At 37.0% G+C, this 26,452-nt stretch overlaps 1 protein-coding gene across 1 annotated transcript in view; it reads left to right on the top strand.

The window, feature by feature from the left end:
* LRRC56 (leucine rich repeat containing 56) overlaps positions 1-26,452 on the top strand; it is a 64,244-nt gene that overhangs the window by 6,232 nt on the left and 31,560 nt on the right. Inside the window, exons 4-6 of the mRNA XM_062576357.1 lie at positions 6,611-6,775; positions 16,813-16,900; positions 23,554-23,614. Of these exons, the coding sequence (XP_062432341.1) occupies positions 6,611-6,775; positions 16,813-16,900; positions 23,554-23,614 (314 nt within the window). The remainder of the gene's footprint in view (positions 1-6,610; positions 6,776-16,812; positions 16,901-23,553; positions 23,615-26,452) is intronic.

Raw genomic sequence — 26,452 nt, 5'->3', positions numbered from 1 at the left:
GAAAAATGATTGTTTGGGTTATTGTCCTTTGAAGATTACAGCATAACTAATGGATATTAAGATAACATATGGTGTATTGAAAATGAGATCAAATCTTAATTCAGATACCACATACCTATGGATTCTGTCTTCAGAAATAAATAGAATATTGGTGATGAGGCACCAGAAGAAGGATATTAAACATTTTCTGACAAAAGACTTCCATAAACTGATGTTTTGTATGGAAATAATACCTGTACTTTGGGAATAGTTGAGAAGAATACTGTTATAGTTACATACTTTTATTTTAACTAAGCTGAAACTGTGTTAAGGATTGCTTAAAACTTTAATTATCTTCTGTTCCAGTGATAACTCTTACATTTAAGTTAGAATCTATGTGTGTGACAAGCACAGATAGTGAGATCTCAGTTCCTCTGTACCTTGACATTAATTATCTATGACAGGATACCTTCCTGAGGACCAGAGGAGTTTAAATATAGTGGCCTTGTTTCTTGCATATTCAACATCTGGACACTATTGGATGAAGAGTTGTGGACGTGAAGAAGCAAATGCAGCTTTCTGGTGTATGGCTGCCTGGCTGAAGTTAAAATGGTTGGGGGCTTATTCTAATCTCCTCCACTGATACAAAGATCGTAAGAGAGCTTCCTGCAGTAAGATCCTAGATACCTTGGAGCTCTTCTTCTCTGAAAACCCTGTTGTTCACCTATTACTCCCACATACTGCTCCCAGCTTTTGTTCTTCCTGCCTGACTGTGGGAAGGTTGAGGACAGAAAACAAAAAGGCCTCTTGGGATATTTTCTTCCAGGAGGAAGTTCACCTATGTAAGAAGAAATCTCTCTCTGTAGCATCTTGCAGTTTCAACTAAAGATTTAGATAATCCATGTTCTTTCATAGTTTGTAGCCACTATTTGTAGACTAGCACCACAGAGGACATCAATGAATGTATGTAGCCAGATAGAAACAGCTACTGAACGCCTTCCACCATAGGACGCTAAAGAAGAAAAGAAAAAATGGGTTGGACTTTGTTTTATTCTGTCTTTGACACATAATAGAAAATATCATACAGAGCATGTTGCTTTTTATCCTGCTGTCAGGATAACATGTGATAAGCTAGTTCCAAAATGATTTAATTTAGAGGAATTACTAGCACTTGTGATGAAAAATTTTCCACCACTTTTAAGGGAAAGTATTGTGTGTCTTGCTTTTTTTATACATACAATTTGTAGATAGATATACAAGAATTGGTGACATTTAAATGCATTGCCTTTTTATTTATTACTACTCTGTTTTCTAAGAATATGAAATACCTTTCACCTGAAGAGTGTTGGCTCAAATCTAATGAGGGTTTATAACATGGGATTTCTTCTGCAGGATCACTGTTGCTTTAGATGAATGCACCAGTGAACTCAGCTCAGTAATAGGAAATCATGAAGCTTCTAAGACCTTTTGCTGAGTTTTGAGTGGGACGTAGATCCCCAAGACTTTTAGAGCAGAATTACGTGTAATACCAAAGGAGCATGAGACACATTTACAGTTTGTAAAATCATAATTAAGGAAAGTAAACAATAAGGCAAATCAGTTCATCTGCTTCATGTATGAGTTTGGTTGCTTGAACAAAGGTTTTGAATTAGCTGAACAGTTAAACAAAACCATCATTTTAGGCATTTGAGCCATTCAGTGTCATTGAAGTCGGTGGGAGGAGATTTGGACTATGTTTGCATATTCTCTTAAAAACATTTTTTTTTTTAATGGGACATACAAGCGGGATATTTATGAATGCTCTTTATAGTGTTTCACATGATCCCTTGATATTAAAGTAGCACTGCTGAAGTAATCTTTATATTCCTTTGTTTAAAAATAACAGAGATTAAAACAATAACATCTTCTCATATAAGAAAAAGAAACAGTCCCGTTAATACCTAGTCAAGTGCTTAATTTTTCATCCTTTAAAAAATTGCACCTGCTAAAATAAGTGGTATAGTGCAGGATGTGTTATGTTGCATAGATGTAGCAGGAACTGTTTTTGCCATTAGGAGTGGATTATTATAACAGTAGTTTCCTGATGACATCATAGCAAATTCCAGCTGCCCAAACAGTTATTTTCCAGAAGAGGTTATCTGTAGTGCACTTACACAAAATTACACTTAAAAAGGCACTCACAGTTCCCTTAGGACTTATAAACCAAGCCTTTGTCAAATCGTTAGTAAACACAGAATTCTTTGTTTTCATGCTGTGGCAGTGTAACAGTATGGGCACTACCTGAATTTGTGGTTCTGGATTAAACAAAAATTATGCAATGCAGTGCAGGAGAAATTGAAGCCTTCTATAATGAAGGGATAACACAACAATTCTGAAATGTGTTTTTTGGGGGGCTGGTAGCATAAAGATGAGGGTATACCTGAAATTACACTCCTCTTGTGCAGTTCTGTATTTTTTGAAGGTGTGGGTAGACACAGAGCAAAAGAAGATGCTAGTTCAGAAGTGTGCTTAAGGGAATAGAGAAAATGGGACATTATCCTCACTTAATTGACACTAGGAAAGAAAAACCTAAATAGCAGAAAGAGAGAAAACATGGAAGCCCAGGAAAGTATTTCATCCTTGACATGCTGGAGATGTAAGAGGTGGAAACCAACTCTCCCTGGTTTGCGTTCTTCAACCTAAAAGCCTACACACTGTGAAATAATTTTAGAGGCCCTAAGGATTAAGCAAAGATTTATTTGTTTTCCATTTATGGGTAACTTGGTATTCCAGAAGGGCTTGCTGGCTTGTATGATGACATCAGTATGATGTGGGTAGGGATGTTAGAGGCAGCAGAAATCTTGTGACGCTATTGCTGGGGACTTTCAAATGGTGAATTTTCCTGTATACTGAGTATTCCCTCTACTGTGGAGACTTCAGCTGCATTTCATCTTTTGATCTGCCAGAACACTTTTAATATGTAGATATACAGATTTTCCTAGAGTAAATCTGAATTGATTACTATTGGGGTTGGAGGGGGGAGAGGAGCTTAAATAACAACAGCCTCATTGTTTGGACAAGCTCTTTAGGTAATATTTTGAAGGCTGTAGAAATTGCTATGCCTAGTCACAATTCAGAGGCTCTCTCCAGACTTTAATAAAAGCTATAATTAATATAGAGTCAAAGATATTTGGCAATTGCTGTATTTGAAATACATATTAATATATATTTAATGAAGAACACACTATCCTATCATTGACTGTTAGATAAATCTCTGTAGGAGGACATTCAAATCTTGGAGTTCTACCAGTTTGTAGGACCCTAAGAACATTAAATAACTCTGCTCTGACAGGTTCTTTCTAGTAAATTAGAGTGTTCTGCAGGAGTTTCTAATAACATGTTGTTCCAAAGATCATTTTAATAATCTTTATTAGTACTTCAGTATATATGTTGGAAATGTCATATGTTTGTTAATGAAGCTTCACAAACACCTGTAAATTGAATACACTATTATTAGCATGTTCACTTTGGGGGCAGAGTGTGGCAGCAGTGGGGAAAGCTGGCAGATTAGCTGTTCATACAATTCAAGATCTTCTATTACCCTGCTCTGGCTATTGATTTCTCCTGCACTGACTGATTATTTCCTTATAGTTAGCCACATGCATTAGATTCTGCTAAATAAGACCTATGATGCAAATGCTGCAAAGACTAACTCATTGATTTGTTTTATTCGTTCATTCTTCTGACAAAGTTCACATTCAGAACAAAAAAAATTTTTTTTGACCGTTCTCTGTCTTTTTTTGCTTCTCCCTTCTACTCACTTGTATCATGTTGCGTTCTTGTTGGTTTCTTTCAGTGGTTTGTGTTAAGTGCTTTCATTTCTTCATCCTTATTCATTCTTGTAATAATGTTTTGAGGGTCATGATGAAGTTAGGAAAAGCCTACCAGGCATTGGAAATGGCACAAATTTGGGGCTAAGAGCACAAGGAACAGCAGAGAAGCATTGGAAATATGTGGAATTACTGTAAACCTTTAGGCAGGTGTGTAGTACTGGCTCTGGGTATTGTTGCCTTCCCACATAAATTCTATGAATTACCAATTTTTTTTGTTTTGCTTTATTATTTCCTTCCCTTTTGGGTAAGGGGTAGACAACACCGTGTAAAATAATAGCTTTGTTGACTATGTAAGCATGAATTTTAGAGGTCTGTGGATTTTTAAGATTGCTATCTCCTCACCCCCAGGATTCCTGCACTCTTACCTTTTTTGTATTCCTCATTTTGGTAATGTTATTCCACTCCATTTTCAGGAGAAAATCTTTTCTTCTCTAGAGAAAGTTTTGGAATTATGAAAGCATATTAAAAAGGTTTGTTTTGCTTACTGACAGTAACTCAATTTCATCCCAGACAATTTGTAATGGAAAATATCGTTCTACTCACTAATCTAATGTTACAATAATTACAAGCAGCAGATCAATAGCAGGAAGTATAGAATTGGAAGTGTTACTTCAGATATTAAGCCACATATTGATCTGCTTGTCAAACCTTAAGTAAGTGCTGTATCAACACATACTTCAAAAATGGGTGGACATTCTGAAATATAATAGCAATGGACTGAAGGAAGAACAAGGAGTTGTTTAATGCAAGTGAATTAACTCTTTACAGCTGTAATTATACAGACTTGCTGTAATCTCTTTTATGCTCTCACATGATATAATTAATTTCTGACTATCGATCTACTTGACTCCAAAAATATACAGGATAATAATGATGCTTGCTTGAATTAGAAGGAACCAACAGAACTTTGTCTTATACATGATCCACCATAACAGTCTTGTATAATTGTCAAAGTATTCCAGCATTTATATGACAGCTATTCTAATCTAAGTAATTTGGATTAGAAATCTGTGGAATTCTGGTATTCTTTGGAAAAAGAAATATCTAATATAAATTTATGGATTTTATTTTTTCTTTCAAAAACTAAGTGGTCAATACTTTCAAAATCACTTTTACACTACTGTCTGTTAAGAAGTAAAAGTTGTCCTTATAGCTCTATGGAAGCAGTGAGGTTTTAGAAGCTGGAAACATCACTGCTCAATTCACTTTATGGTGTTCATTATGTAAGGCATTAGAAGGATTGAGAGCAGTAATCTATCTTCGAAGAATTTGTTCTTTAGTGTATTTTTGAGTATTGAGCTTTGTTACGGTTCAGACAGCATATTTGAGGTGGTAGTTTCTCTTCTGGGACCCAGAGAAAACAGTTTTTTATTTCATACATTTACCAGGGGCCAACTCACAGAAAGCACACTTCTGGGTGTGAGGTTTAGTTCCTTTCTTACTAATGCTGGAAGATACTGAATGGAGAGGTTGGGTGGATTGTTAATTTTTTGTTGTCCTTCTTTAAATAAGAGCAGCCATTTTTGGATTTCCCTTGCCAGTGCAGCAACAAAGACTTTTTTCAGGGGAGCAAGAGGTCCCTTTGGTTTAAATCTCTCTCTTGGCTGCTAACCAGTGCGTCATCTTGAACATTGCTCACTAGCTGAGCAGTGAGAATTTCTTCTGTTCTTTTTATGAGAAATTATTCACGAGTTCAACTGTTTATTATTACGAGAGGAAAGGAAGGTGGTAATTCTCAATTCTCACCCACCAATGAATCTTTAACAGCCAGCTATGATTATCTACGTTATTTAATTACTTTTCCAGCACTAAGAATAGGTATTACCTCACAAAGGAAAACTAGGAAAACTGCAGGTGTTCCTTCAGCTGAGTGAGAAAGCATTTCTGTAGTCTAGCCTTTTGTTGATACAGTAATATTTCCAGCTGTGATACTTGCTGCCAAATAGTAGTAAATAGTTGTATAAATCATAGTAATGCTTGTAGCATTGAGGTACAGCTGGTTGCATTTTACTCTGACTGGTACACATATGCTTATTCTCATACTTAAAAGTTAATTGTTAATATTTCTGTAAAAGGAGTAGATTTGGGCATTGGAAAGTGGACACTTTTGTGAACTGCTTCACCTTCAAACTCTAGATTTCATTCTTCACCTCGGGTGTACAGTTTTTATATTGCATTTGAACTTCATTTTTTCCAAGACTTTTTTTTTTTTAGAACTAGACATCATTAGCCATGTTCTGATGGAGTTTTCATGGACCCAGAGGACAGTCAGTAACAGCATACATACATTTAATTCAGGGCAGGAAGCATGTACTGCCATCTGTGTTGCCTACGGACAAAGCTCAAAAAAACAGACGAAAAATAGTAACATATCTTGGTGCTGACATTTGCAGCCAGAAGTGTAGCAGAGATTTGCTGGAAAACTGGAGAGGAATAGTGTCCTGAGATTATTGTTCCTGAGAAACTTCTTTGTACAGAACCATAGGTTATGTCTGGCTTTTTATGTAACTGAAAAAAAATACTTCCATTAAAATCTTAGTGTTTAAGCTGAATGAGATGGGACTAGGATAGCTCTAGAGAGTGGAGAAAGGAAACACTACGTGTTACTTGATGCATTGCTTTGGGTTCTTTCCAATTAGAGAAACCTACATCTCTGTAAGAACCTGCTAACTTGCAAGAGGAGTAAAACTAAATTTTGCTAAAGGGAAGATAATAAATATGGAGAAAAATCAAACTACTTGTTGTCCTTTTGTTCAAAGCATATCGAGATGAACCTGAAGTGGAATTCTAGCAGAATTTCTCGTCCGGCCTCAGCTACAGTCCGGGTGACCGATTTGAGTTGGCGAGGTAACCTAAATCCCAGTCCATTGATTAAAGATGATGGAGAGCTACTTATGGATGAATACCTTACCCCTCGGAAACTGGTGAGTAGACGCTGAACTTTTTAATGAAGTAGATTTGGCAAACTGGCATATAAAGAGCCATATTATCTTAACTTTCCAGTGGCTGTTGTCATGGTTGTGGATTGCTGCACATCTGACAGAATTCTGCATGAAGTAGCTTCTGTCTTCCAGAAACCTGGCAAATATGCTTCTCTTCCTTCCACCTTGTTTTATGTCAAAAACATAGCTGGCACAAATACTAGCGTCTTTACTGCCAGCTTCTCTGAATCAGCATGAAGGTATAGGTAGCAAAATTATAATTTGAAACAGATCTTATTAATGCTGTCTGAAGTAGCTTACATCTTAGCATCAGAAAAAGGTTTTTGACATGGACCTTGTACTAGAAATTGAAAATGCTACTTTAAAAGCACAGTTGTTTTTTCTGTATTAGTGAAATTCTGTGTATTACTAAGAAGACAATTAAAATATTCTGGAAGTGTTATAAGTATTTTCTGTATATGTCAGTATGCATGAAGTTTCAAAGCACATTTGAAAGCCAGGTTCCTTTTCAGCTGGGAAACTGATTCTGACATGTAGCTTGTTGAAGGAGAACATAACATGCTGAAATGTCTAGTGGAGGAAAACTTTGTTGGATATTCTGCTGCATTTACTGGGAACTAGTTAAAGGAATCCTTTAGGATACTTAGAAGGTGAGAAAATATCATGACTTATTTCCATTAGGCAGAGGGAGAGCTAGGAACAGAAGCAGCCAGGGAGAAGCCGCAGCTTGCTGTGTCGTAGAGCTGAGCAGAAATTAGTGAAAGAGCTATGGGGTCCCAAGGCTGTGTTTCAACTGTTCCTGGAGCACGAGGTGGTGTTCTCTATGTCTGTAATTCTCCATACATCTGCTGCACTTGTGGAATACTGAAGGGCAGGTGTTGCAGTTGCTCTCAAACTGCAAGTTTACATGATTTCCTAATCTTATTCCAATCACAATTTTGACCATGTGCTATAGATTAGATAGCAAGTTGTTCTCAGAACTACTCTTCCCACAGTAGCTGAGCCCTTTCCTGTTTTGTAAAATACTTAGATTAAAAAAAATGTTTCTGGCAAGCTTATATTTTAAACTTTATGGAAAAATAATTGATCTATGATCCTATGGCTCTATCTTACTCATTTTCTTCATGTAAACCACTGACAACTTCTTGTTCTTTGTTAAAATTTGGCATAGTTTGCCCAGTTTAATGTTTGTGGTCTAGAATGCTCTGGATAAATCCACTGGAAAGCGCTCAGAATACTCTGTTTTTCTAGGGCATGATCCAAAACTCACTGAAATAACCAAAACGGCTGTCCTCGACTTCAGTAAACTCTGAATTGAATCCTTAGAAAGTACTCTAGTTGGTGTGAAATTCTGTTCTTTCTGAATCCATGTTGCTGTTGTGTTGAGAGTAAATTGTAAGCAGAAAAGCATAAGTAATCACTGTTAGACTCATTCCATTAAATCACAGTTCATTATTTTGTCACATTTCAGGTTTGTACACACCATGAGTTGCCTTCTCCCGCAAATCTAGACTTTTTTAATTAAGAAAAACACTTGGTTATTTTTATGTACCCTCTTGAATTTAATCAAGTCTTGGCACTTTAAGACTGTATATACTAACATTTGTAAGGAATTCCATTTCAGAGAATCTCTATTAAATGGATGCATACTGTCTTATACATTTTCTGGACACAGTTATTTATTGGGCCTAGAATTTAACATTTTAGTTGGCATAGTTGGAATACTTCCTGTTTAGAGGCAAAATTTTATGACATTGTCAAGGAAACATTAACAATGTTTATAGTTTGTTCTAATAACATATCCAATTTATCTATTCTTTGACCTTTACGTTGATCAAATTGAAACAACTGCTTCCAGAAATTTATTTCCTCTACTTCTTCAAATGTAAAAATAGAAACACTATTCAAACACTTAATTTGAAACAAATCTTGATGTGCATATTTTTTAAGCAACCGCATGCCATTGATAACCAAATGTTTTGAAAGGTTGTTTTGCTTAAATCGACACACTTGCAGTATCTTCCTGGTTTTCTTTGAGCTGTGAATATTTTAGGTGTTATTGATCATATTTACTGTAGTGCTCTAAAGAGTAAATTGACTAATGGGTTTTTAAAATACATGCTCATTAAAATTAAATTTATTTTACGTTCATATGAGGACATATCTAGGCCTAATCCTGCAGTGTCGTGTAGGCAGATTTCTAGACACCTTACAGAGATTCCTCAAGAAGGCTTTTTTGCAGAGATACATACTAAGCTTTATTCTTTGCCCTTGCGGTTTTCTGTCTTGCGTTAGTTCATGTGAAGGTTGGGGAGCTGAAAGGTCCTGCTGCACAGAATCTGTAAAGATTGAGGATCTTGTATTGTGGCCCTATAGACTGCCAGCACATTTTACTTTTTATCCCTCTTCTGTATTAGTTTTGTGTTGCCTTGTGTGAAATCTCTGTGTATGTCGGGATGGGGGAAGAAGTTCTTTCATATTTCCTTCACATTTTCTTCCTTCCTTTCTCCATTACTGAAGGTTGTTAAAAAGATACAATTCTTGTGTTCCTTCATTATTCCTAGTTGTTGGGCTGTTTCCCCCCAAAGAAAGGAGAATTTGGCCTGAAATTATTCTTTTTCCTTGCCCCCCCCCCTTTATTTTTTTTCCTTTTTTCCTTCTCAGATTGTGTAGCATGTAAGACAGACAACTTCTGCAAAAGTGTTGATCCCTTACCTGGTGTTGTCTTGTCTTCCCCCCCCCCCTTTTTCTTTTTCCCCTCTCTGTAGTGTATCTTCATATCAATTACATCTTAGGGTTGCTCACTACAGTGCTTGTGGTCTTCTGTTCAGTATTTCATTTCAGTATAGTGCTGCCTTTGATATCCTGTGTGATTCCATATCCCTGTCAAGTTAAACACATCTTCTGTAGTTTTTGCTTGGTGATATCTCTCCTGCTGTGATATGATGTCATATCCTTTCACATCTGAATGCTCTTCATCCAAGCGACAGGTTGAAAGCTGTTGTTGCAAGGGTGGGTATCGTTAGCTGTTCTTTTTGTATTGGTATCATCATCATATAATTTTCTGTGGTACTGTTTAGTTTTCATTTACATTATTTTCCATCCTGGCCTGTTAAATATTTCCAACGGCTTTCTCTAGTTCTACTTGTATTTGTGCTAATGTGTTGTTGTCAGCTGTTACTAGAATAGCAGCGTGAACAAATTCTTCCCCGTTTTTCCTTTGTTCTGAAAAGTGGTTATTAGTGGGGAGTACAGTGCAAAGTAATTCTTAATTTTGTTAGGGCTTTCACACAGATTTCTCATTAAGTATAGAGGATGTGAAATTAAGAGCTCCACTCGGCTTGAATCACTGTTTTATTTATTTATTTATTTACTTCCCTTTTTTCCCCATCTCCTTCCTGGACTGCAAAGGAAGGCTCTTTTTTCTGACTTCATGAAAAGCATCCTAACGTCTCAGAATAAACTCATTTTACAAGGTCAAATAATCTTCTAGATATTTTTGCATTATTAAAACTAATCACTTCCGTTCCTGAACTTTTGATGCCAGCAGGGTTTGTGTGTGATCTTTAGAGAAGAAAGGAAGCATTCTTCTTATTTCACTATTTATTGATCTTGCTCCAACTAATCATGTTTTCTAAACTTAGGAACACGTGTTTGGAAGTGGTATTTAGTTTTGTTGCTCAGGAGGTTAGGGTGTATTTCATATGGTATGCAGTCATCCTCATGGGGAGAAGAAAATCCTGGAGGGCCCTGGAACTACAGATTGGATTCTTACTGAACTGACTAAATCATTTCCTTTTTTCCTTGGCAGAAAGTTTGCCTCTCAGTTGTAAGCTAAATGGATTTGAGAAAAAACTGTAGATCAAGTATTCAAATGCAAAATCTTGATAAATTAGTATAAGTAGAGTGAACAGAATGAAATAACTTAATTTGGATTTGTTGACTCCTCCTTTACAATCTTACAATCGTTAGAAACAAAAATTTGACTGGAAGGGAGTTCTGGAGGTCTTATAATTCAGCCTCCAACTCAAAGCACAATTAGTTTCAAAGTTAGATCAAATTGCTCAGGATTTTGTTTTCTGTAGATAGTAGTAACACTAATTCAATGAATAGGACAGAAATTATAAAGCCTGATTTAGTTTCACACCTTGACTTTTATATGTGCTTGTCCTAATGTTACTGCCTTTATGCAGTGAACATTTGTAGTTGTTATATTAGCGTTCATCATCCTACTTAGACATCTAAGGTTGTACATTCAAACTATCGCATCAGGAATCTTTATATACATACAAGCATATATGCATGCATATGTATTAAACAGATTTTTATTTGCATATAGTCACAGCTGCTTAGCTAACATAAAATGACAGGTCTACAGTCTTGTGTTTTGAGTGTTCAGTAACTTAACATTGAAACAATAATTGTAAATACTTAGTATGCACGTATGGCAAAGAACTGCTAGAAGGGAATAAGAATTAATATTGGTATATGATTTTGCATATCTATGTACGGGAAATTAAATACTTAAATGAATTTAAAGCAAAATTTCATGCGAGAATATCTACTTTACTGCCCCTTCCAACCTGCATGCTAATTCATAATTAAAATTGAGTTTGTTTTTCATCCTGCAGAAATTATATGGGCTACTTCTGGGAGATACTCCAAACCTTCCATCTAGTTCCAGATGCCCACTTTCTCTTTGAAATTGGCAATAGTTAAGACAATTTTAACAGCTTCTAGCATCAGACTCTTAACATCAATTAAAATGAAAAGATACCTGTATTGTAAATCCCCAACATTGGTCAGTAAGGAACTTCACTAAAGATAAGACTAGAATGAGGCCTATCCGTGTAGAACAGTTTGCATGACTTGGAGAGTGAGAAAAAATATATATTTACTTCAGTATCCATCACCTCTTAAACTTTGCAATTATCATCCTCATGTACACTTTTCATATCAGCCAGGAAAATCCCTCTTTATCACAGACAGAATAGCTACCTAATCTCTTAATCTGAATTGGAAAGAGGATATTTTTATATATATACATAAGATAGTGAAATAAACTGAATAATGTGATTATAAACATCTGTGGCACGTAGCCATGTGAAAGGAAGATTGTGTGTGAGACTGCATTTAAGTTCTGTCCCCTCTCATTGAAAATTTCTTGACTTAGAATTGTTTTAAGTCTCGCTAAGATTCTAGTAATTCTTCTCTTAGAAGAAATACATTGTCATACTTGCAGCAATACAAATTTGTTTGTGTAAGGAGAGCTTATACTTGAGTTGGGAATTTCAGACAAAAATCCTTGTGAAAAGCACTGAACACATGAATGGACATGAATCTAGTATTTGCATACAGGTGTAGTATTAAAAGCAAATAAGCTCACCATTCAGGAATTCCTTAGTTAGCCAAATTAACCAGGATCAGCAAAATAAACACACAGCTGGAAATGCTTCTGTGACAGCTGCATGCAACATGCTCTTCAACAACATATCTACTTTTCTTAGAGTATGTGAAAAATCTAGGAAAGAGAGATGAAATCAGTTGTATACACCAGCTTTAATTGAACAAATATCATTTGTCAATTAAGGAATTTACAGAGTTGCAAGTGGGATTTGAACTGGACTTCCCAGCATCCCCAGGTGACTGTTCTGTCAGTTGAGAAGCTCTGCAAGCACAGAAATATTTTTCACTTGTAATTTTTTACAGAATACTTATTGGCTGTTCTTGTCAGTCAGAAGAAAAGTTTTCCAAACTAGTACATGCTCTCCAGTTTGATATTGGCCAGACATTTTGCATGATGAGAGTGATTTGTGAGCCATCATGGAGTTGTTCTTAAAATACTGGCTGAATTACCGGTCACCTCTGTATGATCTCATGGAAGATAGTTCTACTCTTTTATAAGAGACCCAAAAATGTAAAGAGAACTGTGTCCATCTTTGTTATACTAGTTATTTATCAATGTTTAAAGAATTGTGCAGTACTTTTCCATAGAAATATGTCCTTGCAAATAAGCAAACTTGGGGTGGAGATTCATACTTGCCGCACAGAATCTATTTGCCAGGCCTTCTCCTTGAGCATCATGTGTCAGATATTTGATTCTACAGAAACAGCCTCCTCTTCTCTCTAACACATACCCACCTTATTGGGCAGTAGTTAGGTGGTGGGCTGAATCCTTTCTGGACACTGACAGGCAACCTTCAATTTTTTCAAGGTATCTTTTTGGTATAAAATAACTCTGAGTATATCCAAGTCTCTCTCTAGAATAGACCCTTTGTCTGCTCTATTGAGGCTGAGCAGCTGTAAACAAGAGGCAAAAAAATACTTAGATGGCACAGTGCTTGCTGGGACATGGGTGGAGAAGACCCTCTGTTCCTGGCTGTCAAAACAGGCCTTGGAGCTGGGGCAGGCAGTCATTGCTTGAAGCCACAGTGGGATTTCTCTAAACTATTGTAGGAACCTATCACATGCCCTGATATGGCCTAGGAATGAAGAACTGCAAAGCACCTCAGTATCACTTTTACCTCCGTTGTGCCAAACATATCTCTGTCCAAGCTGATGATCCCTGTCAGCGTGCTTGACTGTAGACTTTTTTTTTTTTTTTGGGGGGGGGGACTATCCCAACAGTAGTAAAATGTCCCTCCTTTTAAATTTTGCTGAACTTTTTCTGTGCTCTGATATTAACTACAGCATAATAAAGTGCATATTAGCAGTGTCTCCCTTTTATCTTCTTTGTTTTAAATGTGTCCATAATGTCCTTCCCTAAATCTCCTCTGTTCCTGGTGCCAGAATTTCAGCTGTGACACATGAGACGTACCACGCTTCCAAGTGCACCAGCATTCCAAGAAAGGTGTCTTGGGAATAGGAGTATCCGAATTATTCACCATGTAACCTTCTCTTGAACTGCCTCCCTGGCCTTTTGCTTGCTAATTAGGTTACAGTTACACCTGGAATCTTCATGTTTCTAGTGCATTTAAATGATTCGTGTAGTCAACCTGAGAGCATTTCTCTGGTTTCTTTGACACAGCATGATAATTTTTTAATCCTACAGCCAATCAAGTCTTCAAGAATCTTCCAGGAATCAGCAGACAGAGCATCATTGATTTTTCATGGAGGCTCTTGAAAAACATGACACAGGGACTGAGGACACATGGAGTCTGGCATCTGGTTAACACATGCTTCAAGCTGCTATCTGTAGTTCAGAGAACTAGTGGTGGCAGCCAATAACCCTTTCCAGCACTGAAGCCAGTGCTCTCCCTGTCAATCAATAAAAAATATTGTCATCAATAAAAAAATTGATGCACTAAATGCACTAAATGACTCATCTTTTAGAGGGAAAAAAAAGGAAATACAAATGGTGGATCTGGAAGACCAAAGGAGAGCAAAGAAGTAAACAGGTAGCCCCTGTTATGAGTAAAGGGAGTAGGGAAATCTGGAAGAGGAGAGAATATAACATTATGTGCAGCTTTATTTTTTGATTTTGAGAAAGGAGAATGAGCAACAGAACTGTATCCTTGGTCTACAGAATTGTGAAAAGAGGCTTTCTAGGACATAGAGTGGAAGGACCACAGCTGGGGAGCTTGCATAGAGCAATGGAGAAAGGCAAAGGCCCCTTGTGATGACAGGACCTTCTGTGTGACCCTAAGGTTATTACTTATTTTGAGACTTCCTTCCTAGTCTATCTTTTATTAAAATAAGCTATTAAGACCATTTTGATTGACAGAAAGGCGAGGTATGTTATTTTTGAGAGGAAGCTGTCTTTAATGACAATTTGTGTCTAAGTCTAGCAATCTGAGTGTATGGCTGTGTGTGCCAGGATGTCAGTGACCTCTGGTTTCTCATGTACGCTCATGCCATGTGACAGTGTCATCTGCTGGAAAGGATAACTGCAAAATGTGTCTTGCAATGAGGGATCTTCTGTTTACTTGGAGGCTAAAGCTGTCTGTAGTTGGTAAGATTGCTTTCTTTGCGGGAGCAAAACAGTTCCTGTGGTGGCCATGTTTGGAGATGGAAAGTAAATTTCTAGATGCCATTGGGGACTCTCTGGCTTTTAGCTTATATCTTTGTTCCTCTTACATTCTTGTGGAAAGACAGAGTTTAGAAGCTTTCTTAGGCTCAGCCTGCTTAAAATCACAATTTAAAATACTGCGTTTTAAATTGTTTTTAATCTAAAGATAATTCAAAAGCACATGAAGATTTTGGATAATTCTACTTTCAAGAGCCCAGCTCGAGACCTTACAAAGGGAGCCAGTTTTTCAAGGAGGGATGCTTAGGTGTTTCAGAAAATTGTGCCCTTTTAATTGTCATCTCAGTTACACTAAGACTATGTTTGGCCCTTTATTTCTAAGAGAATATAGAGCCATTAGAGTGAACGGAGTTACAGTTGCTTATGAGAAATACAAATTTTGCCTGATGAATAGGAATGTTGCAATTGCCATTTTGCCCTACAAAATGAACTGGATGTTCCTGTGGTTATTTTTTCTTTACAAAACTCATAAACAGAGGTGGTCCTATACACATTCCCTCCTAATGAATCATTTCCCCATCATTAATGTTGGTCTGCAGATGAAAACAAGCTAAAATATGTTGCAACTTTTTAATGGTAAGAAAATTCATCTCCTGTACATGGAGGTTGTTGAACAACTTTCTATCTTTCTCCTAAATACAGGAGTAAAAGGCAGAAATAACCATTTTGATCCATACTGCTGTTTACATCACTGAGGAGGAGAAACTGATACTGGAGTCAGCCATTTCATTGAAGCAGACTTTTTTAGCTACAAGTCCTCACTGTCCAAGTACAGAAAAGGAAGAAGATAGCAATTGTATCACTATGCATAAGCTCAACTATTTCAGGCAATTACTGTGACACAAAAGCTTTGGTTTTTCATCTCTCAGGGAGTAGTTCAGACCCCTCCATGAACCAATAGTCATCGGGAGAGAAGGGTATAGCTAGGAGATGAGGAGGGAAATACAGGGAGAAGAAAGAGGGAGTGAGAGCTCCTTTTTGGCGTTAATGATTTGTGAGATTGTTTCAGCTGCTTGTGGAGTTGCAGCCTGGTGTCACAGGATTTAACAGCCGTACTGTAGTTTTTACCGAGTGTCCTAGAACCTCCCTCTCTCCTCTGTGTGCAGCTTCTGCTTGCGTCTTTGCTCATGCTTTCCTCTGCCAAGTAGGTCACATTCTCAAGTAGACTCTCACAGGCTTTTCTTCTGGAAAGTGGCATGCCTGAATTTTGGTTCAAGGCTCCCTTTATCATTCCTTGTGATTAGCCCAGAAAAGGGGCTCAGCTATATTTAAATAAAGCAAAATGTGTATGTACATATCAGCAAAGACATTGCATTGAGGATCGATTCTGTGATGAGGAGCTGCATTCGTTCTCTCCCCTCCCCTTGTTTAATGCAGTGGTTGACCTTCTTGTTAAGATTTAGCAAAAATAGTGAAAGATTTTGAATGCTTCCTTTTGCATTACCTAATTCTTTTTAAAGGAATCTGTATTTCTTGCAATCACTGTTCTTCACTTTCAGAAAAACAAACTTCTTATGACCAGCTTGAGCTAAAATTACCTATTTCTTATAGATAGTGTTGGATTAAGAGGCTGTAAGATGGATTTTGTTGAGTTTTACCTAATATCTTTTTGATTACAGGTGACACTAAGGGTAACATTTCCTATCTACTGAGGATTAGTCTAAGGTTAATGCAAGATTTAAAGCATAGTCCTACTGTTTAAAAGCAGTTAATTGGCATCTAGGTATGTTGGTGATTTACAGCTTGAATGTAACCCTCAGCTTTGACATTGTAAGCAACTTAGAAAATGTGTGCAAACTAGAATAATTCAGAGCTGCTAGGAAGAAAGATCTTTGAATACCAAGCTTATTTTAATGTCATCATGCATCTGGACATTTTGACCAGGAGTACATGCTGATAAAGCACTGGTTGAAAGCCTTTCTACACCTTTTTGCCCCTATGCTATCTGATTCATTGCTTGAGAGTGCACATATATCTCTGTTTATCTTTTCAGAAAGCTTTGGCAGGGGTAGATGATCTACAGCAAGTGAAGTCCCTAGAGATGCGAGTAGATACAAGAGAGAACAGCTTGGGGAATTTTGGTAAGAAAACACTTTATCCTCTACTTGTCTTCTGAAATTTTACTTTATTGTTTCTCAAAGCAGGACTGGGGATTTGGAAATCAACAGTGTAAAGTACTGTCCTGCTAGAGAGTTCTTAAAACATGATCTTCCTGGTATCTTGATCTCTATTTTCTCCTGTGAGATGGTAAATAGGACTGTGAACAATACCTGCAGTGGGATGAGAGACACTAGTTTCTAATGCTGATTACCTTGAATGAATTCCTCTTCAGTGACATACCCCCTAGGCTTTAAATGAGCATACTGATTACCTTGCTCTCTGGGGTGCTTGATACTACTCTAGTGAGACAGAATAGCCAAAATGCAGTTTATTTGCATTGGAAATTTCCCCTGTGGCTGAGGAACTACTAATGGTATCAGACCACAAATGTTGCTAGCAGTCTATATTTGCTTACTGTACTTAAGCACAGTACCTCATCAAGCTGTGCTGGAGAATATGCTTGAGGAAGTACGTCATTTCGATGAGTAGCAAAAGAGCCTAATGCTTGTGACTCTTCTCTTTATCAACAGCACCATACTTAAGAAGTAAGGCGCTACTGGGGAAATTTCTTGTATAGGAGAGTTAATACTGAGAATATGAAACCTCTCTTTTTCACAATTCTGATAATCGTTTCTGTCAGCAACATGTGGATTCCTGTCACAGCCAAGTGGTTCTCCTATCTATTACTCTACCATGTCAGGGTAAAATTTTCTGTGCTACAGGCCATCACACCCCCAAAAAGTGGATACTGGTATTTTCAGCCAAACAGTTTATTTTCATGGGCAGACCACTAAATAACTATAACATAACAAAACTGATCAGTTTTAATGGGCTTTTTGATGCTGATTTACCAGAAAGGTTAGGGAAGGACAGCGAAGTGGCTATACAATTCAAGAAAAAAGCCCCTTTGTACTGGTTATTCTATTTATTTTGTAAATAAGTCTTTTCATGATAAACACTTCATAATTTATGGTAAATTACACTGGTTTCTTTCATAGTTCATAAGGTGCTCAGCCTTATTTCCTCCGGCTGATATGGAAATCTCATGCCAGTTTTATCAGTGCTCCAAAGTGGTGCTTCCATTCCTATGTCATTTCACATTAGTTGTGATAAAACAGCAATAAGTTTTTACCTTCTTTGATGAGGGAGAAAAAATGTGGGATTATCTTAAATCTGTAGTCGTCTCCATTTCCTCTTTTAAACTGCTTTACCTTCTTATTCCTCACCTGCTCATACAAAGATTGCCCTTAATCTTGTAGATATCCCAGGGCATTGCTAGAGTGGAAGAACAAATAGTGTGTGTCTTCACACATCACTGGTCTCTCTTCCTCATGTGTCCTGTGTACTTCCCTGTCTTTTCTATTACTGGAATCAATCCTTTTCTTTCTGCTTCTTCCTTTTACGGAATCCAGGGCGTCATTCCCAAGCTGCAGACAATTTCTGTCTTGTTTATGTCCCACCATTTGCACCAAGAATTGGCCTTTAGGAGCTATAAAAACCCGCAGCTGCAAGTCTCTGCTGCTTTTGAGAATAACAAAACATCAAGGCTATCCTACATATTCTTTTTTTGTTTTTCCTGTTTTGTTTTCCCTCTCCTTTTAAGTACATTTCTACCTTCCCCTCTGTGAAAGCCTCTTTGAAAATGTCAGCAAATGGCTAGGGTGGAAAGTTTGCCCCTTAACACTTACAGTAATCTCTGATTGCTTGCAGTTTTTCTTCACCTGACAGCTCCCCACAGCTGGCTTTTAGGCACATGGAATAAAGCCTAAATTTTTACAGGCATCTCAGGGTAATTTGCGCCTTCAGTGGGAATGGTGTAGGAAAGGTTGCCATTGAAGGTGTCAAGCTCGCTTCATACTCCTTGCTGGTTGTCTGCAAGTGCACTGCTGGCCATAGAGGGTCAGGACAGACAGTATGAGTGAAATAATAGGATAAGAAATGGGAAAACTGAAACGAGAAAACCTGACTTGAGATAAGGAAAAGCTTTTTCACCGTTAGGACAGTCAAACTAGTGGAGGTACCCAGAGAGATTTGGAGCCTTGATCCTTGGAGGTTTTCAAGATGTAACTGTATAAAGCCCTGAGCAGCCAGGTGTGATCTCACAGCGGACCCTGCTTTAAGCTGGAGATTGGACTAGAGACCTCTGGCTGTCCCTTCCAGCTTGATTGCTCTGTGAGCTGGTATTTCTATTGGCCTTCTACACCTGACTGATTAGCTTTCTTTGTAGCCTTAAACAAGCCTTAAGCTTATTCTCATGGTATTCCTCAGTTGCAGAAAGTAGGTAACAGCATCTTTACCATCAATAAATTGTTCCTTGTGATGATCAGTTTGCACCTGATAAGCAGCATTTCTTTTTAACTACTGGTTAGATGGCTCGGAAGCTGTAGTGTGTTATGATAAAATAGATTGTGTGAGCTCTTGAATAGTCAGATAAGAGTTAAAACGTTCTAGAATGCACATAACTTCCCAGTAGCCTGGAACCTAGCATCTCTTGAATCCCAAATTTATACAGCAATTTCCACTTGAAAAATGTTTTAATGTTCTCAGCCACATGTGGACCATACTATAAGCCTTCAAGATGCACACTGCCTTTAGCAGGATATACAGAGAAAATTGAAGTGTGTTGTCTGAGGTTTTTCTTACAAGCATTCCACTTTGGGATGTGATGAACTTTAAAGCATAATCCTGTTAACCTTTCCGAAATTGTCAGGTCAGCCTTCTGCCCAATGAAGGTACATAGCAGAGAGGAATTATTATATTTCCTAGGGAGAGGGTGTGTGCTAAAATACTAAAAGACTATTGTTAAAATGTTTCATGTGATTGGTTTTAAAATAACAAAGAGCTTCATGCCAGAACTTGAAATTGAGCCTTAGTGGGCTTTTGGGTAATTGCTGAAATCTCCGGCTATATGTTTTTCAGTACACCTTGTTGAGTGACAGACAAAACATCGAAACTTCCTGGCAAGTCTTCCTTCCAGCTTTGTGGAATTTGGATTTACTTCTAGGCTCTTTAGCTTCATGTAGTCTTCAGTTTATGCTCAAGCAGATGGGCTATTTCCTTTTTATTAGCCTATCCCTTCAGTTTTGATTGCTGACAGATCTGGGACCGTATTCATGACCAGTTCATAGAAATCCCTGTTGAAAGTAATGGTGGGATATAGCCATTTAAGACACTACATGTTCTCTTATTTCTAAGTGATTTTAATAGCTACAAATCAAGTTACCCACAATGCTGTTCAGTGGTACTTACTCAATTGTTGCCTTCTGGCAGCCAGGCTAAGTTGATTATGTGTCTGGAGACTGCTGCTTCCCTTTGGTGAGGCAGCTGTTTTCTGGTGCAAATGAACTGTAGAAGACTCTCTTGCTGCTTGGAGGAGAGAGTCTTATCGAGGGAAAGCTCTGCTAAAGGTTCAGAAATAGACATGTTATTTTCTTAAGGGGTTAGGGCATCCGTTTCCTTCTGCTCTGCTTTGCAGTATATTTTAAGATCCAAAGCTGGGAGACTTTTCTCAAGCTTGTGTTGCAGTGGCAGGTGCTTATACAGTCTGGGGTAACGCTGTGCTGAGGTTGGAGACATGACTCCAATGTGTGTATTCCTGCCCAAGCTGTCTTTGACTTAGTTTGTATTAATAAGGCTCACTGAGAAGATGCAACAGCATAGGCTGCAGCATGGTTTAGACAAGCTCTCTAAGAGTCACAGATACTTGGGCAGTGAGGTTATGTTAAACCCTGTGCTGGTGTGCTTTTTAGTGTGTGTGTGAGAGAGATTATAATCTCAGGTAGCTAGACTGAAGCTAGCTCAGATTTGTCTCCGCATGCTGCAGTTTTATCTCTACTTATATTGCCCATTTTCCCCCAGAAATGCATGGAAAAGTCATGTTTAGAGCATGCATGGAAATAACATCAAAATAATTTATCTTATGTGATCACACAGAGTGTAAGTGAATCAATTAGCTCGTTTAATTTACATATCTGAGTAGTATTGCTAGAAGAGTGCAGCCTGTATTCACACACCTGTTATGTACTGTAGGATCAACATAGCATGCAGGTTGCCTAATGCCAAAGCAAGGAACTGTCAGTCATTTCTTCTTTGTATATTTTTCATTAATTTATGTTCCTGCATTCCAGGAGGCTTAAGAAGTCAAGACACAATTATTTTTTCCAGCAGTAGAAAAACAAGATAGATGGTCCTGCTTGAAGAACCTGTAAGCACTGTAATAGAAACAGCAAGGATTATTAATACAGGATTATTAATATTGTTACAGCTTTTAGAATACGATAAAAACAATATCCTGCCTGTTTTCCCTCTAGTTCTAGTTAGTTATGTAAATGTTGCCTGCTGTATCAGGGCAGCTCAGAAAGACAGCCTCATTTCTACTCTACTCCTGAAGTGCAGCACTTGAGACAATGTTGCCTCAAGGAATGTGCATCTATCACTTTCGTTCAGCAGTGGAGTTAACAATCTGCAAAATACACACTCTAACACTAAACAGAGCAGCTTCAAGATAATGTGTTCAGGCTTTTCCTCAGGAATGCACATTATGTTAAAGAGCCAATTTAATATATTCTGGGTTATTCTTTGATTTCAGGACTGTTTAAGAAAAAAAAAAGGTCAAGCATCTGCCGTATGTATTGAGTATTCTTTAGTCTTTATTTAGTCTTGTTTCATTAAGATAGTACAGTAACACAGTTTAATACTGATACATTGTTGCTAATCAGTGATTTCAAAGCCATCTAACAAAAGGCAGCTTACTGAAAGGGAATCTTAGAAAGAAGAGATAACATAACTACCCATTTCTGATTTTGTTTTGTATTATGGTCATCAGCATTTTCCTGATACTCTCCTATTTTAGACCTGAAATTATATAGTTTTAGGACAGTGAGAATGTAAGATACATTGTTGATATTTTTAAAATAAAATATTATGTCAATATTGTTGATACTTTAGGGAAATTTTATGTTAATAAAAGAGTAAGTCATATCATTGGTCTCAGGAAAATACGCCATTAGGATTAAAACTAAGAAATTTAGAAGCATGCAATTGAATTTCCTTAGAACACTTATTCTGTCGTCTTTTGCAGTTTTCTCTCTTTAACTTACTCTTCAAGTCTCCAAAAAGTGCAATAAAATTTCTGATATGGAAGACTGGGTTACAATAATGATTTTTTTTCCTGAAACAGTCCTATATGTGTCAAGTTGAGTTTCTTTTTCTTGAGTTAGTCTTCAAAGTCTGTCCATTTCCCTCATTCAAATCCTCTGCTAATAACACTTTTAAAAACTTGTTTGCTTTATAATGCTTTACAATAGCCCTTGCAGAGTAACCTTTTAATTCTTTGGTTGAATCTGTGTGGCAAAGCAGTATAGTACAAAAATCAATATGTGGATTCTAGTAGCTCCCAAATAGCATAAGATATAACTAATGCTTCTAGTAAACCATGATTTATTGAAATACTTTTGCCAAAGATACTATTGTCCTGTTTGGAGAAGTGAGATAAACAACATGACCTCCTTTTAAGCCTCTCTCCCACACTGTTTGTTTGTTTGTTTGTTTAATCTTATGAGAGGAGCTAGAATGATTTCTTTTTCCTGGATTCTGCTAAATCATCTGTGCTAGAGATAGATTACTCAGTGTCTTAGCAATGATCCAGCATATCTAAAATTGGTATTACCTCTACATTGTAAGATAGTATGCTGGAATATTTTTGCCAGGTCTGGGTAAACTCTGCTGGTGGGAACAGGTAAAAGTTTGCTGCTTTCAATAGCAAATGTTTCCTGCAGCTTGAGCCTGTATCCAAGTTAATCCATAACTTGGAGGGATTTGGTTTGTGGTTCAGAGCTACCTGTTGAAGAAATTGAAAACAGAAAATGTATCTTAGGAATAGAGAAAAGCATTTGTAAAAGGTAATAATAATGATATACTTTTTTTTTTTTTGTAGAAATAGAACTTGTACAATTGAATAGTAAAAAAATGGATCACATCTGCAAAATTAATGGGAGTAGGCAACGGTTAGGAAAAGAAAAATAGAGTTTTAGAGTGGGACCTTCCCACTATAAAAATTTAATGTGACATAGGAGAGAGTGCTTTTGTTTTTTGGCTCAGAATTGCATTTTGAAGAAGTGTTACTTAGCTGTCTATCCAATTACTCCATCACTATTTACTATCAAATAAGTAGAGAAAGATTTTGAGGAGAGACGCAAAAGCATCATGTAAGTATCAAGAGGAGGATACTTCTTGGAATACTATGCTATAAAACATTCTTTAGGTCTTCAAGGTATCACTCAGTTAATAAAGAACAAGGGTATTGAATTGGACAGAAGAAAACACAGTTGCTACAAAGCCAATTTCTGTTGCTTGTTTGGAAAGACACTGTATCACAGTTTTCAGAGAGGCATTCCAAAAACTACAAATCTACAGTCATGCAGATAATACATACTTGTTGCAAAAATGCAAAGGCTAAAATATTTTCTTAGTAAAATAATCTTGTTAACTTTCTTACAATAGGTCCATCATAGATCTGACAGAAATAGGTAAGAAATGCATGTAAAATGAGATACTTAAGCTTGTCATAATTGTCAAAAGTTTCCTTTATTTTGCTACCAAGCCTTCAAAATGCTTCTTTGTTCTGATCCCATAGGTGCCTATCTACCTAACCTGAGACAGCTGAAACTGAACAATAGCTTGCTTGTATCTGTGAGGTAAGAAATGAATGATAACTGAATAAACATAAAGAATAACAGCCTTCAATTTTACTGAAGTGATAAAATCTTCAGTTGTGTTGCTTTCATTTCTTCCATTTCCACATGCTTTAATAATAGATTAAGTAATGAATAAAGATTCAACGACTCTGTAAGTTTAAGACAGGATCTAAGCAGGTATAAATCGGTGTAGTTGCAATGATGCCGTGAATTACCCCACAGCCTGCCACCAGAGAAATTCCTGCCATGCTAAAGTCTGTGGGAGTTTGCTGTAAAAGTGAACAAGGTTTCACCTCAATTCAGGAGCTAGACAAGCCATCAAAAAGAACCTGCTTCCTGGAAATGTATTTTTGTCATTTTTGTGAACCTCTTCTCTGTGTCCTGACATTTGGGTTTAAGAGCATTTCATTATATTTAGTAGTCTATTCTGTGCATGTTGGACCAGTTTCTCAGCTGATGAAAATCACTTGGCCATCATTGAAGTCAGTGAAGCTGGGCAGATTTACAGCTGCAATGGATAAAATTCCATGTCTCTGGCTTGCTGAGCTCTGTGAAGGCATCACACCTTTTCTCCAGAAGTGGGGGACTGTGAGGTGTGGGAGGGTATAAAGGAAACCGTCATGGGGAAGAGACAGCACTGCCTGCTCTTTCTTGTGCTGCTGTTTGCATTACCCTTGGTGAACAATGGATGGTAGTAAAGTAGAGTTCATATTGACAAATGGCTATATGAAAGGTTATCTTTATGTTAAACAGGTCTGCTCTCTGGTTTTGTGCGGCTATCTACTAACTTTGCGAAACAGATAGTCATTTTACTTATTCTTGTTAAAGAGAACACATTCCGTAATGGGAAACTGCAGTAAATCTTCTCTGTCTTATGGATCATCACAAAAGTAGCTAACGAACTTCCAGTTTTTATTACTGGTGATTGAAATGCCATAATTTCAAGATCCTTGACTGAGTTTACAGTAGTTGCTAGAAGAAAGAAAAAAAGGGGGAGGGGGATAAAATTGAGCAGATTTGAACAGACAACCATTGCATGAATGGATAACACAGAATCTTGGGATGTCATTTGTTGTGACTCAGAGTGCAGGCTGTGTACTTAATCATAAATATCTTCTAAAAGAGGGACTTCAAGTCAGAAAAGTGATTTTTAGACAATGGTGATTAAAAATTCTACTTTACTATTCAGTTGTCACATTTCGGTCTTATTTTTCTTTCTTCTGATGAAGAGATGGAGTATTTGCAGTCTAAAACTTTTTCTCTCCTTCTAGTCCATAACATGTAAAAATAGTGACTGCAATTATTTTAATAGCAACCAACCATTGTCCTAATCAGGAAATTGCAGTGGAGGAGAATGTAGTAGGTGAAAGGAATGATATTTTTGACCATCAGAAGACATTTCATTCATTTTATTCTATTAAAAAGAAGGATAAAAAATCAAAAAGGGATTTTTATTTTGTTCAAAAAAATCTGTGTTCTAATATCAACATAAAATGTTTTGACTTCCTTCTGGTCCTTAAAATAAGTGAAGTTTGGTCTCAAGTTGAGTTTTGGTTTGATCAACTATAATATTGATATGCTTTGGCTTGGATATCAGGTCTAATATTGTAACACTTCCCAAGCATGCAGGTCCCAAAAGAAGCTATCTACTTCTTTAAACAAATGTGCTTTTTATGTGCCAGTTAATTGCAATTATAGGGGAACAGGTAAAGGAAGAAAAAGGAACTGTTTTCTCCCAGACCAGAACTTAGGCAGCACAAGGCAGCAGCAGCTTCCATTTATTAATTCTAGTTTTTGACAGTCTGTCATTGATAAATCATTTAAGGACACAGCCCAAGTACTAGAACTTTATTTTTGGACGTCTGTATCATGTCAATTTAATACCCATTAAAACAACATTGCTATCATGGCAATGTCTGCTATAGTTAATGTAACATAGCTGGTTCTGTTCCAACAGATTGTGTTCAGTTACTCAGAAAAGTCTAGAAATTTCACTTCTGATTTTAAATTGTTGGTATTTGAATTCTTTCCAAAAAGTTACTATTTTGTTGTTTTTGACTAAACCCCTCATAACATATTTTTGAGGATGATATAAAATTGTTTTTCGTTCTCTATAAAAGTAATTCCCGAAAACCTTCTCAGCTGTAATGTCAGAATCATTGTGGCTGTAATTGAAACTGGGCAACAGATAGCAGGAAGTGTCTAGTAAGGACAGCTGGAAATTGTTTTGTTTACTGAAAAGAAGGTGAGCACACAAAAGCAGGGAAAAGATGGAGAGCATTTCATATATAGTTAAGATATTAAAACCAGACATTCTTTTCATGCTATATTATGTGAAAAAAATGTATTATGGTGAATTATTATGAATGAAAGACTATTGGTATATATTTGGAAGTGGGTAGTAATATGGCTTGCTTTTTGTCACTTTTTGTTTTGTTCTTTCTTGTAAAATAAAATTTCCTATTTATTTTAGGATGAAAAGGAATTAGAACATCACTCTTTTCAATTTGAAAATGAGGAAAGGCTGCTTTTGATAATAAAGCCACATATAAGGAGTTGTCAAAATAGGGACTTAGAAATCTCACTTTACTTACTGATTTTTTGAAGTGTTCCTTTCTGTCTACCTGAAATGGAAACTTAAAATATGCTTTGTGAAGAAGCTGAGGTGTGTGTTGCAATTTGTTCTTAGATAGAAAGCAAAAGGTTGGTCGGGGTGCTTCTGTATCATAATCTGTGGGAGAGTAGGGCTTGCTAGTTGAAGAACAGGTGTGTTTGGATATTGGCTTTTCTGGTAATTCCTGAAGGAGTGTGGCTGGGCTAAATTAGTTGTAAATTAAT

This window comes from Rhea pennata, chromosome 5 (assembly GCF_028389875.1).
Source record: "Rhea pennata isolate bPtePen1 chromosome 5, bPtePen1.pri, whole genome shotgun sequence".
Taxonomy (NCBI): Eukaryota; Metazoa; Chordata; class Aves; order Rheiformes; family Rheidae; genus Rhea; species Rhea pennata.
Note: the sequence above shows the minus strand (reverse complement) of the source record. Positions and strands in the feature narration are given on the sequence as shown.